The sequence below is a fragment of the Bombus flavifrons genome, chromosome 16, assembly GCF_040668555.2.
Source record: "Bombus flavifrons isolate JBK064 chromosome 16, iyBomFlav1_principal, whole genome shotgun sequence".
NCBI classification, from domain to species: Eukaryota; Metazoa; Arthropoda; class Insecta; order Hymenoptera; family Apidae; genus Bombus; species Bombus flavifrons.
In genome coordinates, this window is record NC_138457.1 from 6,124,437 (window position 1) to 6,138,314 (window position 13,878).

Consider the following 13,878-nt stretch of genomic DNA (forward strand, 5'->3'; position numbering starts at 1 on the left):
TTCTCCTTTCACTCATTATGTATTCTTTTTAAATATATGCATAATTTTTATTTAAAATTGCTTGTTATATAAAAGATAAACATTACCATTCGCGGTAAAAGATATAATACACAGATTATAATAGCATTTACTCAATCGAGTATGATTAATTACTTTTCGTTACCTTCCCTTTTGCTTTTATTGCTTACGTGTCATTACATTCCAATTAGTCGCAGAAGGTAAATTTTGCAGGCTAAAATCTTGCAATAAATCGCACATTCGTTTATTCGTTCGTTCTCGGATGACATTTTTAATGAAATTCTCCTTTTGTGTTTGCGAAATTTTGAATAAGGCACCATGTTTTTCAAAGGCGACACGAAGCCACTGTGCTGTCCATTCTATGCATGTTTTATTCAATGTCAACAAAACTTCCGCGTGAGGTTCTAGATATCTCCGTGGTACTTGTCCCCCTATTATTACGAATTTTTATTATATAGTTATTTGAAATTTTTCAAGGAACAGCTATCTATTTACATACCTACACACTGTAAAATTACGTAAACTAACTGTTGACCAATTGGTTGAACGAACGTCTGTAGGTGTGGACTTTGCATAATAGCATGTGTGAGGAAATGTCCGGCCGCCTTAACTGTGCCCGATTCTGGTAACGTTAAACAGTCGATTCCTGCATTTTTTAAATTTTGATATTACAGATTTCCGAATTTAATAATCGAAAATATATTAAGTTATATACTAAAACTTACCACATTGCAACATTTCAGGAATTTGTTCAGGAATCTGTAATAATAGCCTGGTATTCTTTTTGCAAATTTGAGCCAACAACCCAAGATATGCTTCCATTAATTCAGCCCAATCGGATAAATTTCCATTTACGGATCTGCAGGCCCTGACGCCACTTAGCGTAATAGAACTTATGTCCGCGAAAACGGGACCTATTACGTTATTCGGATCTCGTCCAAATAATAGGACGAGTTGTCGAAGAAGATTTAAAGCTGCGGGATGAGGCCAATTCTTGTACGAGTTCGCCAGAATGGGAAGTAGAGGTCGAGCATCTTCCTCAGGATGCAACAATGACATTAGGGACTTTTGGGCGCAGATATACATCTCTTCTAGTGTGAAATTGTCCTGTCCCCACTCGGGATGAGCAACGATTTGACTGAATATCGGTAACAGTCCATCTAATACAGCCTTTCCAATAGATCCTTCTAATGTAGAAAAGAACATGGTGGCCATTTTTAATTGATTCATTACTGCACCACGAGCCATGAACCAAGGTTGTTGTAATAATTCTCGAATTTTTATTATACATAATCCTAGTGTAGCGTCCAGATGAGCTAATTGTTCGTCAACAGAGGGCAAGGTATTTAGCAACTTGCCAGCTGCATACATCATTCGTAAACCTTCTGCGCATCCCGGAGTAACGTTTGGAAGAGTTTGTTCGATGGTGTTGAGAATAGATGGAGCAAAAGGTGTGAGTTGCTGTTCACATTCTCTAGCTAAATCTTTCAAAGCCATAGTAGCAAAAGGTGCCGTTACTGAGCCTCTTGTCAAACCCAAAGTTACAATTCGAAGCACTCTCTCTAGCCAAGGATCCGGATGTTCTCCAATCCATTCTGCATATGCTCCCATTGTTGAACATGCACATGCGAGTACCTAAAAACATAGAATCAAATCTTGCATTCCATCTATGAAGTAAAGTAAGCTTCTACATATTACTTTTTTTGTAAGTGAATATATAATTGCAAAATGTAATTTAATTATGCAGCATTTTAATACAAGAGAATTTGTTGTACCTCTCCAGGATAATGATCATATGGGATATGACTAAGAACCAAATCCATTAAAGCGGGAATGTAGTGGGATTCCTCAATACCAACGCTATCTGCTACAGCCTCAAAAGCGTGCAACGTTGACTCTACTTCTGTCCACCTCTGTGAACTGTTTAACGTCTGACTTAATCTCTGTCCGAGAAGCACTAGTAAATCTTGCCCTAATACTCTATAACAATAATCTAAAGCATCTGCCACATCTTGTCTGTAACACCTGAAAAGTTCTCTTTCATCTACATCTCCTGCTTCGCTGTGAGTCAAGGGAAGTGTCGACTTCCTTAATAATGCTTGAGCTAATCTTGCATAAATGGGTTTTAGAATCAGCAAAGCACGACTCTCGTAAGGTTGATCGAGAGTAGGGAGATAATCCTGCAAAGCGTACCAGAACCCAAATGGGATAGAACTGCGAGTTTCATTCGTGGGATATCTTCCCTCTTGTTCTGAACATTGTAAAAGTAATTCAATTAAACCTTCGACTGTCCATTTCTGCGTATCATTTCCTTCTTCCACTAAAGCATTTAAAAACGTTCTACTGTGAGCCTCTCCAATTGCAGTTAAAATTTCACAAAAATATTTGTCATTGTATTGTCTTGCCATGGTTACCAAACTATGTGCCCATTCCCACAATGTTTGTGGTCTCTTTACAAGTTCACTATGGGTTACTATCATATTTAAGCATTCTTGAACTACTTCCCAACCTCTGGGATTTTCGCCATGCATTGTCCTTTAAAATTATTTATCATTTTGTCTCATTTATAAAAAACATGTTTGAAATATATATACACATACCTGACTGGTGCATAATATGCTGCAGCTGTTAATAAATGGGGGTATATTTGCCCTGTTGCCTCGAGAGGAAGTTGGCCAACTTTAAGCCAGGATAATGCACATTCCATAGCTAGTAAGTGCATATCTTTATTAACGTATTCAGAATTTAGATTAGTCATGGAAAAAACTTCTTGTAAGAGCCAGGTTGTCTTATACCAGCTATTTATTAGACATTTGTGTAATTTGGCTCTTCTTACGTCATGTCTTCTTTCAAACTGATTACATTATTGAACATGTTAATATAATATATAATATAAGACTATAAAAACTATTTATGTATATATCTTACCTCTACAGGTAACACAGAAAGTGTACGTAACAATAGTTCCAACATAGGAAGAGAATCATAAGACAACATCCGTGTCAATTCCTCTACAACATTTTTATCTTTATTATCATTATCTGCAACTATACTAACATTTGCTACGTATCCAGCTAACTGAAACCATAGAATTCGTTACTTTATTATCTCTACAAGTTAAATTAAATCAAATAAATTCAAGTAGGAGATATTACCGCTTGGCAAAGTTTAGACAGAACAACCTTTGGCATGTTTGGCTGCTTCATAAAGTTTATTAAACGCTCCTGTAGAGCAGGATATTCACTCTTGGGCACTTCATCCCATTGCTTGGAAATTTTGGCATGTAACGTGGTAGCCGCATAAAACTGTGCTTCTCTTGACTATGATAAAAATGAGGACTATTATTTCCAATAAGATACCAATATCCCATGGATAAAGTAATATATTCCATTACCTTAGAGGAATGAAGAAGATCCCAAACAAAAGTCCAGGCTTCCGGAGAAGTCTGAACTTTGAGCAACCATGAGTGAACGTCGTTATTTCCCTCCGCGTAGAACTGTTTCACAGCTTGATCGATTACACTTGCATAATCCATTGCAAATTATTTATTGGTCTGATAAATAATCTTATAGTCGATAATTATCTAAAAGCCTAAACTCGGCAGGATTCCATTATACACAAATAACGATTTCTTTCGTTCAATTTCGTTGAAATTTTGTATTTAGTTCGTTTCACCGTATCTATCAATAACAGCTCTTCTATCATTTTCTTTATAAATCATTTAAAACGTGTTAAAATTTGTTGCATGTAAAACTACTTAATCCCTGTTTACGCGGTTTCCCTCGATCGTTTTGGAGATCTCACAATTGCTCGCGGAAACAACATCCTTCGTTGTCGATGACAGCGCCATTACGTGTTTAAAAGCAATCCAAAACTTTATTCCGTTTTTCAATCGGCGACAAGTCCAACATTGCGTACTTAAGAAAAGCTTTGATTTGAAAGAGGCAGATAAAGATAAGGTACGTGGTGAATTTATACGTCAAACGAATCCATGTGAACATGCAATAACATAACTTCAAAAGTTCGACAGCTGATATCAGCACTATGTTGTATAATATATACATATTATGTTGTAAGGTGTTATAGACACCTTGCCGTTACACTTGTCAAAATCCCAGAATTTGGGAAGTTTAAATGTTTTAACCATACGATATAATCTTTATCGGATTATTTGAATTATTATGTATTATAACCTCTTCATTATGTTGTCGTTACTTCTTCATTGTTAATTTTTATTTTTATAGAAAATTCTCGATCAGTGTGTTTGTAAACTGTCTTCCTCATGAAAAGAGTAGCTACTACTATGGATGATTCCAAGGATCTATCTAGTAAAGGTATAAATAGAATCTTATTACTCTTTTGCTACTATTTAAGATAATAATTGTTATCTATTGTTAATGTGTAAGCAGTAGCTCTTGTAGAGCGTAACATTCAACCGCAAGGTATTCCATTAAATGATCCAGAAGCTGTCGGTAAAACCTCTCGACAAGATTTAATTGCATTGGCAACAGAAATAGAAAAAGCAGACAACTTTGTTAAAGCAAATGCCTGCAGCAAATTGCAAGTGATTGTAGACCAAATAAGGCACCTGAAGAAACAGGCTGAAAATATTCTCACAGAAGCTGATTGGAACATGAAATTACATCATGTTCCTTGTAATTTTGTAAAACATCCTGGACACGTGTATCATTTGTACCAAAAAGAAAGTGGTCAGCTTTACTTATCCATGATTAGTCCAGAAGTAAATAAATTATGCTTTTAAATAATTCCAGAATTAAAAAAGATACGTGAAAAGTTCAACTATTTTATATTCCAGGAATGGGCTATATCAAATTCTGGACCAGTTCAGACTTACAAGGGTTCCTACAGACTAGAACATGATCATTCATGGACATCTTTAGAAGAGACTGATAAGAAGAACAAGGAAATCACTATATTGGCTCAACTTTGGTCCAATATTTCAACAAATGCATTGAAAAGTATTGATTTAAATGTAAATATGTAAAAACGATATGTGACATGTCTGTTTTAAATAAATCATTCATTTGAAATGTGTTTCCAACTAAAATTTAAATTATATTTATTACTTCCTTAGATTAAATATATGGGGAGGAACTATGCATGTGCGTTCTACATTACCATTTTACATAATTTATCAATTACACTTTTCATACTAATTCGTAGAATACTACTATTTTCGAGAAATTAAATGTATGAGAGAATACAATTTCTAAAAAATGATGTATATATTATACACATTCTGCGTTTAATGAAGGAAATATTTTATTTCAACGAATTACGAAGCAAAGATACAATTCTATCAATAATCGATTCTTCGAATAATACTTTCTTTAGTGTGAAAAATATCTCTATTATAGTCATATAAAGGCATACTAAGTTTCTCCCTCCTTGATCTTACATGCGAGAATAAATCAGTCGTCGTATCTAACACAATTTGTTTCTTTCTTACAGTAACTGTGAAAATAATAATCTGATTCTTTCACTGTTTTCTTTGCGCATCATGCAAACGATTACTTTGGGGACATAAAATTATCATATAAAGTAGTATGAATGATCAATGAACACTCAATTTCTTCAAGGTATCTGTGGAAGTTTAATCTAAAAATGGTCGAAAGAACTCAATGAAGCAGCACAGACTATCACCATGAAATACAGTGATTGTACTTCGATTTCTTATGATGGCGTATACGTCATGTTGTGTTCACTTTATGTGCTGAAACAGACCAATTTTTCTTGTTAATATTTATAAAAATTATAGTCACAGTTATCATTATATATTATCTAGTTTCGTTCTTACATGGTAATGGTATTCTGACTGGTGCATTATCTTTCACTATGCATTCGTGTGTTTGATTACGAAATAGATATTGTATTAACAATTGTTTCTCTTCTCCTACACATGGATCATAAAATCCTGGCAGTTCACTCTGCAATATGGGAACATACAATAATTTTATTTTTTACAAAAAAGAAAAAATATATTATTTTTAACTAATTTTACAAAACATACCTTAGATGCACCATGAAGGATTAACTTTGAATTCTTTACCAAACATTGTAAAGGGATGGTTACATCTATTACTTCGTCTCTACGTATAGTCTGCTGCTCTGAGTTGTACTGATCTTGCTGAGGGTAGACAAATCTTCCATACAGAGCTTTCGTGATAATCAATCCCTTCTTTGATTCTTCCGTAGTTCTTATCCTACTCACAGTGGCTTTCATTAATTTGGTAGCGCTCTCTGCTTCTTTTTGTTTTTCCATCATTCTCGTCTTGTTTACCTCCTTCTCTTTTTCTTTTTCACGTTCTTGTCGTTTTTTTACCATAGGATCTATAACAATCTTTTTCAGCACGACCCATGTCATTAGTGGGATTACAGTAGCGTAGAACATAGTAGCTGGAAGAACCTCATCACTAAGATGAATAGGGAAGGCGTAGGTTTGAAAGGAACGATTCAATTTAAGCTTCAGCATGACTCCTGTTGGCACCCCTGCGGACACGATCGCGGATAGTCTAGTGTGTCGCGAAACCCTTTTTTCCGCTCCGTATTCTACGAGCAGTCCGAATGTGCCAGCTCTGTAATTAATAAAATGTTCACGACTTAGAAATATAGAATACATAAAATCATGGGTAATAGAATAATTTGTTGACTGATATTCACTTCACGCTGCCACGTAGCTTCATCTCTTTCTCGTGCATTTTATATGTGTAATTAAAACTAACGAATGATCGTAGAACACCAAGGTGAATGGAAAACGATGTATAAGTTCTCGCTGTATCTCTAGTGATACTGGTACTCATGGAACTTTCTGGACCCGCATTATATGTAAGGTCACCTATTATATAAGTATCTAATTGCATTGTGAGTCCTGAAATTAATATAATTCTTTTAAAAATTACATAATGTTTTCAGCAGTCGATATCAATAAATAAGATAAGGTGGACGAACATACTGCCTATAAGACTAGCCCTAATTTCGAATGGAGTGAACTCCAGTATCGTTGCCCCATTGAACAATACTTTATGGGGTAGCATATGAAAACCTTTGAACGATATCATTGGTCCGTTCCCAGCACCGACCTCTAATTCTACCCAACCTTTAGACGAAAGCAAACGCTTCGCTGACACGTTTATAGAACCAGATCCTACACCATTTCTTGTGCTTAATTGACCATACAGTGTTACAATATCTTGTAAACTAAGAGGTGCTTCAATGGATTGTGTAAACGACATTCCACTGACTTCTATGCATGAAAGTATATCCCTGCTATATTTTAAAATATAATGTATTTTATAGCACATATATCTGAATTAAAGATTACAGTGCATTACCTATCTTCAGGACCTTTCTCATATCTGTTAAAAAGGTCTGTTGCGTTGATATTCATTGTGACACTAGTAGTGGGATTCGTGAGGCTCAGTAATTTTCTCTCCTGTGCTTCTCTCGCTAGATATTCATATTCTTCCCTGATTTCTTGAGGTGTTCTAGTACGTTCTACTATTTCCCAGCCTTCAGTTTTCAGTCCTTTAATCCCCACAGTGTCATAAATAGCTCTTTGATGGGGATTACTTAAAACTATAATATATATTATAATAAGCATTTTACTTTCATATAATATAATAAAACATTAAAATATATTATTCTATATAAACCTTTGTAAGCTGCTTTAGTACGATTAAACAATACTTCCGCTTCTTTCTTGAGCACAGGGTCCACATGCTTGTCAGGATGATATAGTTTGCTCTGTGTACGATACGCATAATTGATTTCCTCCTGTGTAGCCTGTAAGCAAATATATCATAAATAAAATGTTGTAAAATAATTTTTTATTTTAATAACAGAAACCTCAAAGAAAATTCAATCCTGTAGTGCATGTTTCTCTATTCAGGCTATAAGAACAGTGACTAAAATAATCTATTATTCCCTTGAAAAAGATTGATTAGCAAAATATAGGAATGTAATAGTACGTTTGAATGATTTTCTTAAAGTACAAGTTCATATTGTTTATTATATATCCCTAAGGGAAGATCGATTACATCAGACACCAAGGAATACCACGTCACGTGGAAATAGAGAAATTGATCTTCAGTTTCAGTAATTCGAAATAATTCGGTAACTCACGTTTCTCGCGATGTTTAAGAACGTGTAGTAATCGTCCTCGATTAGATGTTCCTGATCATTGTCATCGTCCATCTCGGAATTTCGACTTTTTCCCTTGTCGATTCACACAAATTACAAAGTGCCAATGCTTTCCCTTAATCTTAGTCTTCTGCTCCTATAGGTTACGAAAAACTCGGTCGAGAACCGGTTATCATTTAGTACTTGCAGCTATCGTCGGGTGGTGCCAGATGAACGGAACCACAGACGGGTATACAAGATAGACCTAACATCTTTAGAGGCTTCGAATCCTATGTTTTCAAATATGGAGCGGACATTTAAAAAAAAAAAATCGGACGTTTGTTATGTCCTCTACGATTTAGAGCAATGAGTCTAGAAATTATAAATTTAACTACCAAAGTTGATAAAGACAAAATGAAGGTAACAGAAGCAAAAAATCTGTGTTAGAAATAAGTATATAACCTTTTTTGTTACACATCCATATAAATATACACATGTATGTATAATATATACACATATGCATACATTACGTTGCGTTTTAGAATATTTTATAATTTGACGATAACAATTAGATTTCCGTATGAGATAAATTCTATTGTATATCACTTAAAAACTTATCCATCAACTTACATTTTCTGCTACAACATAAAATGTTATCAATTTTTGAGATCCTTTATACAAACTTATTTAAATATGATCTCATTAAAATGATTTTTATTTTTACCTTTATTTCGCTTATCCACATTATCGGAGAATAATAAAATTTAATTGTTTATGTTTAAGCTTGTTTAGCAATAAAGCATTGATGACTTTATGAAGATTTAATGAAAGGTACAAGCAAGCACAAGTTATTATTATTGAGATTTTATACTCATTCCTACTTTCATCTTTCTTCTGTTCGCTTTTTCCAATCTTTTTCGATCGTCTATGTCATCGTGTGTAATGACAGGCAAATGAAAAGCGAGGTAAAACACACCACGGGTCGTACCATAGAGATATAAAGATAGAGTGTGTGAGCAAGCTGAGAAAGCGGTATAAGAGTAGAAAGAGGATGCTGCGTACAAACCTCTCATATTCTTGTCTAATAACACATGCACATTCATATAGAAATAGTAAATAAAAATGTAATCATTGAGTGGTGTCTGTGTTCACTGTGTCTGATTAGACAAGCACAGAAGGAACCCTCTATACAGCGTTCTCTTTCTATTCCCATATTGCATCCACTTGCACGGTAACATATGACTCGCATACTCTATCTTTATCTCTTTATGGCCTGTACCTCGTCGGCGATCGTACCACAGACGACAGATCAACTGCATTATTAACTTTTAAGGAATCACAAATAATCATAATAAAAAATTGTAAGATTCATTGCAAGTACAATTGCAACGATTACAAGAAATACCCTCCTTCTCTTTGTTTCCCAAATCTTTACGATTTATCTCCCTCCTTATTGTTTTATTTTCTTTATATATACTAGATAACTTATAAGAAATGCAAAATTGCAAATTACATACAATATTATAGTAAAACTTTTTATGGTCCTAGTAAACTCTTGGCACTAATAAATAAATGTCGATTTATTTTATATGGGCTCATTTATTAAAAGATGGTAGTTTATTCTACATGATCTCCTTTATTAAAATGATAATTTATTTCATATGGTCTGTTTTATTTAAAAAACCGTTGTATTACCCTGTAAAATTCTTTTATATTATTAAATATCTGCTTTAAGCAACTTTAGTACAATCCTAAAATTATTCAGAAAATTATAGACTTCTCTAATATAGTATATTCTGTGATAATATTATTGTGACAGTTTAATATGAGTATTTTGTACTCTGTATTGTATTGTACATACTATATTGTATTATGCCTAAATAAAGTGACACGAGATCTAATTAAAAAAAGAAGGAGTCAACAATTTTAAACAATTCTACGTTTCTATACTTCCCTTAACAAGTTAAGAAGTACATACAACCATGACACAATAGCTCGCAATGCGTTACTGTAGACTGTAGAACGTGACCACGACCAGTCATGACAAACCATCATAAAAAGCCAATAAAATTGGTAGGGAGAGACTGAAAGAAAGGGCAGCCCAGTGTTCCGGAGTCAGTTTGCTTTGACATACCCTAATCAAAACAAGAATTCTCTTTTTCCTCGTGTTTCCTTACGCTTGTTGGGTCAGTCATAATTTTTAAAGGGTTCGAAGGATTGAGTTTCCTAATAATTTATCGTTCCTTCATAAGCGTGACCTGTTACGAACGACAGGAATTTTTATAGTTTCCAACAGCATATGATAATAAAAATATTCACCTTATCCTTTGTTCATAATGATCCAAGATAATAAAAAATATCGACGGTCTAATTGAAAATAATTTGCAACAAATTATCTGGAGTCTCAATATATTCCTTTCGATATGATTAGTTCGCATGTAATAGAGTATCGTGCACGTGATAATAATTGGACAGGCAAGGCGCACGTTGTTTTAGTAGCGAATTAATCGCAATCGCCGCGGCTAATGGCAACAGTAACGTTAAGAGGCGAGGAAACAATCGGCCGGATCGGTCGCCGGTATTGTTAAACACGCTCATTGTACTGCTCTAACAATACACTGTTACAGTGACAACATTCAGCCCGGTGAGTCTTAGCCTTCGATCAACAATCCGTTATCACCATTGAAAAATATCCGGCTGTTGTTTTTCTTCTTCTTTTTTCAACTACTTGGACCTAATTGAAATTTTAACTATTCGTTCAAATTTCTTATCTTCAGTCAATGTATGAAATCAATAAGAATCGTAATGTACAAAAATCTAATTATAAATTATGTTGTAGAATAGTTGACTTGAATATATTTGAAGAACATAGTCAGAAATAGATATTTTTCCAGACTGATTTACTGATGATGAAGGTTCATAGGCGGATAGGTGTATTTCATAAGGGATCTTAATTAATTTCTACTCTTTCAATTCTTGTCCTTGTACTGATTATTTAAAGAAAGTTTATTTCTTGACTTCCTCAATGCTTGATGTTGAATGTTTATTTTATGGTCAATGACCACTGGTCCAATATTTCATGGCTTTCATTTCTTTCAAATTGTTTCTAACCATTACCTACAAAAAGAGGAATACGGTATTAAAAAATCAGTAAAAGAATCTAAGAAAAGAATTTCATTAATAAAAAGAAAAAATATTAGCTTAAGTATGTTAATTGTAAGAGAGAGGAATTCTAGCAATTAAAAAGTAGTACAAGAACACAGAAAATACAGTTTGAGTGACAAAAGAATGTTATAAGAACATCAGGAATTACGAGCAATTCAGAAGCCACACTGATCAACTCCATAAATTAAAAAGTAAATTTAAAATCAAAAAGCAAATTTTCAGAATATTGTGGAAATTTTAAGAATAACAGCTTTAAAACTTTAAAACGTGATATACAACACGATAATACAACACGAACAATGCACATCAACTAATAGTTACGGTATCTCTTTCATTGTTTTGATAATCTATGTTATATTGTTAACAGATTAAGTATTATATGGTCAATGGTACGCAATTTAAAACGAAGCAAGAATTTTGGTTGATTAGATGGTCGATGGAAGAAACGTAAGCTCTTCTATTTCACAGTCGTTATCAGCAGCCTGCCTAAATCACGTAGCCTCGTATTACGTAATCAGTGGCATGTATACATATATGACAAGCCTATTTCTCAGAATCGTACCTACATCACGTAGGAAGTAAGTATTTATATTGCTCACGATCAATGGCTGGGAACTCGTGCGCTGTTTATTTGCCCGGAGATTTCGATTCCGATAGCGACACCGTGAAAAGAAACTGGCTCTCAGGAACTTCACCAGAATAAATGCATCGTTGTTCCTCTGAATCCTACCTCCCTAAAATAAAACTATACATAATTTTTAGTCTATTGGTTATAATGATTAAAGTTGTCAATAAATCTGTGTTAATGTAGGTTCTTAAAATAAATTTCCTCAAAAAGTTATCGCAATAAACTGCGTACTTTATTTGACATACTTGAGAAGTTTCCTAGAATCTACTAAAAGAAATTGATACTTGATATCTAATACAATAAAATTTCCTACTCAGGCTTTGACTAACCATAATTACATAAGACTATTCCAGAACTGTCTGGAAAATGTTTCAGTACAGTTTTCTTCCAATAAAGGTACTCGAAGCGTACACTTTTTCTAGAAAGCAATGAGTATCGCTTTTAGGGGGTTGAAATGGTACTCGGTACAGTACTACTGCTAAGTGAAACGAGTCGCAAGGTATCAGAGAATGTTCACTGAGCAGGCGCGTGCAACTGATGCACCAGATCGATCTTTTCATCCAATGAAACAGGCAAATGTATCGCAGTCTCCGCCCAAAATATGGCGACCGTTTTTCCTTCCCCTCTATCCTGTTAAATGAACATCCCCGATGCTGTCTGTAACACGAAAAACGGAACCTGATCAGAAACACGTTTTTAATGGATCAATTGACTACACATATCTCGCTTTTGTAGTCAAAAGAATTCATCATATTAAAGATTTATAATTCTACAAACAGTTTATCAATCTTTAATTTTCAACAGAAATTAATTTCTACAAATGTATGCTTCATAACTTATGTATATATTGATGTGGAATATAATCTAAGTATAATGATTGTTCTTTTTGATTAGAGGAAGCTTTTTACGTGTAGATATAAGTTATGAGAAAAGGTATCGATCCAAACGAACGCGTGCGCGCTGATTGAAACCGGCACAGTGGAAACGGCAACTCTATGGTCAGACCGGGCGCAATGAAATCCTGACCAGGCGTTTTCCAATCAGTTCAGCGATTCTTTCGGCGACCTTAATTCCAGTAGAATTGTAGGTAATGATTATCGTGCAAAACACGGTTGCCTAATATGATTTCTTAAACACCACCTGAGCACTGGTTACATAATTGCACTTGATGACTCGTGTTGGACCAATTCTTTACAAAGTAGAGCACACCAATATGTACATGTTTTGTGGTGGTGGAGGTTGAAGAATACCGAACAGAACAGGCTCTGAGGAGTTTTCACCTTAGGACAGCTGGACAGATGCAATTTTATTATTAATTATGCTGAATCTAATTTTATCTAAATTATACTGACTGATTGATACTTAGGAGTAAATATATATATTTTAATCTCATTGACAAACTGGTACTCCCTAGGAGAACTTAATTTATACTGAAGTCACCTTGTACCCAGAAATTCCAACAATAGCTTGTAAAACTTGACCAATAAATAATATTGTCGTTCAGAACATTATTCTAAATACAATATTTGTTTCATGCCACTCTACTTCTTTACAAACTTGCTGCTGGAAGTATAACAAATAACGCCCCAACAGATCAACAACCATGAATAGTCAGACATCCTTATTCATGTAACTGTTGCTTTTTTCTCCAGTCTCAATAAAAATAATTCACCCAACGCATTGCGTCAATTGTGGAGTTTTTTATACAATCTCCTGCAAAGAAAATTCCCAAAGTCAGTTTATAGGCACTCGATATTGCATTGGAGAGAAATAGCAAGAGTTAGAGAGTAAGTCTTTGAAAGTAGCATACGAGAATTTTTGGCTGTTCCAACCGTTGGAGGCGGAGAACCAGACGTGGGAGGTCTCTGATAAGTTGAACGGCGCTGTGGCCGCGAAACTCCGCCTCTGTGCGCCTCCACCCGCTTCGG

At 34.5% G+C, this 13,878-nt stretch overlaps 3 protein-coding genes and 1 long non-coding RNA gene across 7 annotated transcripts; 1 reads left to right on the forward strand and 3 right to left on the reverse strand.

Moving 5' to 3' along the window:
- Positions 1-33: 33 nt before the first annotated feature.
- On the reverse strand, positions 34-3,892 carry cdm (importin-13-like protein cdm). Its single transcript, XM_069129199.1, has 8 exons — positions 3,413-3,892; positions 3,174-3,338; positions 2,947-3,096; positions 2,619-2,872; positions 1,794-2,553; positions 744-1,653; positions 518-664; positions 34-449 (listed from the first exon to the last, which is right to left on the reverse strand). The coding sequence occupies exons 1-8, from the start codon at positions 3,551-3,553 to the stop codon at positions 178-180; spliced, it is 2,799 nt and encodes a 932-aa protein (XP_068985300.1). The 5' UTR covers positions 3,554-3,892; the 3' UTR covers positions 34-177.
- A 209-nt stretch (positions 3,893-4,101) lies between these two features.
- LOC138187958 (uncharacterized protein C1orf50 homolog) lies at positions 4,102-5,086 on the forward strand. The gene is made up of 3 exons (XM_069129265.1): positions 4,102-4,352; positions 4,428-4,759; positions 4,835-5,086. Exons 1-3 carry the CDS (start codon positions 4,301-4,303, stop codon positions 5,021-5,023), a joined length of 573 nt encoding a protein of 190 aa, XP_068985366.1. The 5' UTR covers positions 4,102-4,300; the 3' UTR covers positions 5,024-5,086.
- Positions 5,063-8,539, reverse strand: LOC138187957 (dnaJ homolog subfamily C member 11). Of its 2 annotated transcripts, none has more exons than XM_069129264.1 (8): positions 8,161-8,539; positions 7,692-7,821; positions 7,371-7,614; positions 6,992-7,302; positions 6,700-6,907; positions 6,050-6,614; positions 5,837-5,966; positions 5,063-5,752 (listed from the first exon to the last, which is right to left on the reverse strand). In XM_069129264.1, exons 1-8 carry the CDS (start codon positions 8,230-8,232, stop codon positions 5,730-5,732), a joined length of 1,683 nt encoding a protein of 560 aa, XP_068985365.1. In that variant the 5' UTR covers positions 8,233-8,539; the 3' UTR covers positions 5,063-5,729. The 2 variants fall into 2 exon arrangements, with proteins under 2 accessions (XP_068985365.1, XP_068985364.1); XM_069129263.1 differs by having other exon boundaries at positions 6,992-7,305; positions 8,161-8,538.
- Positions 8,540-8,605: 66 nt separating this feature from the next.
- On the reverse strand, positions 8,606-13,041 carry LOC138187959 (uncharacterized). 3 transcript variants are annotated; one of them, XR_011175297.1, is made up of 6 exons: positions 12,902-13,041; positions 12,280-12,607; positions 11,885-12,056; positions 11,062-11,274; positions 10,477-10,891; positions 8,606-10,415 (listed from the first exon to the last, which is right to left on the reverse strand). It is a non-coding gene; the product is annotated as an uncharacterized LOC138187959 (long non-coding RNA). The 3 variants fall into 3 exon arrangements; XR_011175298.1 differs by having other exon boundaries at positions 10,477-11,274; positions 11,922-12,056; XR_011175296.1 differs by having other exon boundaries at positions 10,477-11,274.
- Positions 13,042-13,878: the final 837 nt, after the last annotated feature.

Coding starts and splice junctions, on each gene's coding strand:
- cdm (XM_069129199.1), bottom strand. CDS start 3,553: ATGGATTATGCAAGTGTAATCGATCAAGCTGTGAAACAGTTCTACGCG. Junction 3,339..3,412: donor ATCTTCTTCATTCCTCTAAG/GTAATGGAATAT, acceptor TTTTTATCATAG/TCAAGAGAAGCACAGTTTTA. Junction 2,873..2,946: donor TTTCTGTGTTACCTGTAGAG/GTAAGATATATA, acceptor TAATGTAATCAG/TTTGAAAGAAGACATGACGT.
- LOC138187958 (XM_069129265.1), top strand. CDS start 4,301: ATGAAAAGAGTAGCTACTACTATGGATGATTCCAAGGATCTATCTAGT. Junction 4,353..4,427: donor CAAGGATCTATCTAGTAAAG/GTATAAATAGAA, acceptor ATGTGTAAGCAG/TAGCTCTTGTAGAGCGTAAC. Junction 4,760..4,834: donor TATCCATGATTAGTCCAGAA/GTAAATAAATTA, acceptor TTTATATTCCAG/GAATGGGCTATATCAAATTC.
- LOC138187957 (XM_069129263.1), bottom strand. CDS start 8,232: ATGGACGATGACAATGATCAGGAACATCTAATCGAGGACGATTACTAC. Junction 7,615..7,691: donor TACTAAAGCAGCTTACAAAG/GTTTATATAGAA, acceptor TATATATTATAG/TTTTAAGTAATCCCCATCAA. Junction 5,967..6,049: donor TCCTTCATGGTGCATCTAAG/GTATGTTTTGTA, acceptor CCCATATTGCAG/AGTGAACTGCCAGGATTTTA.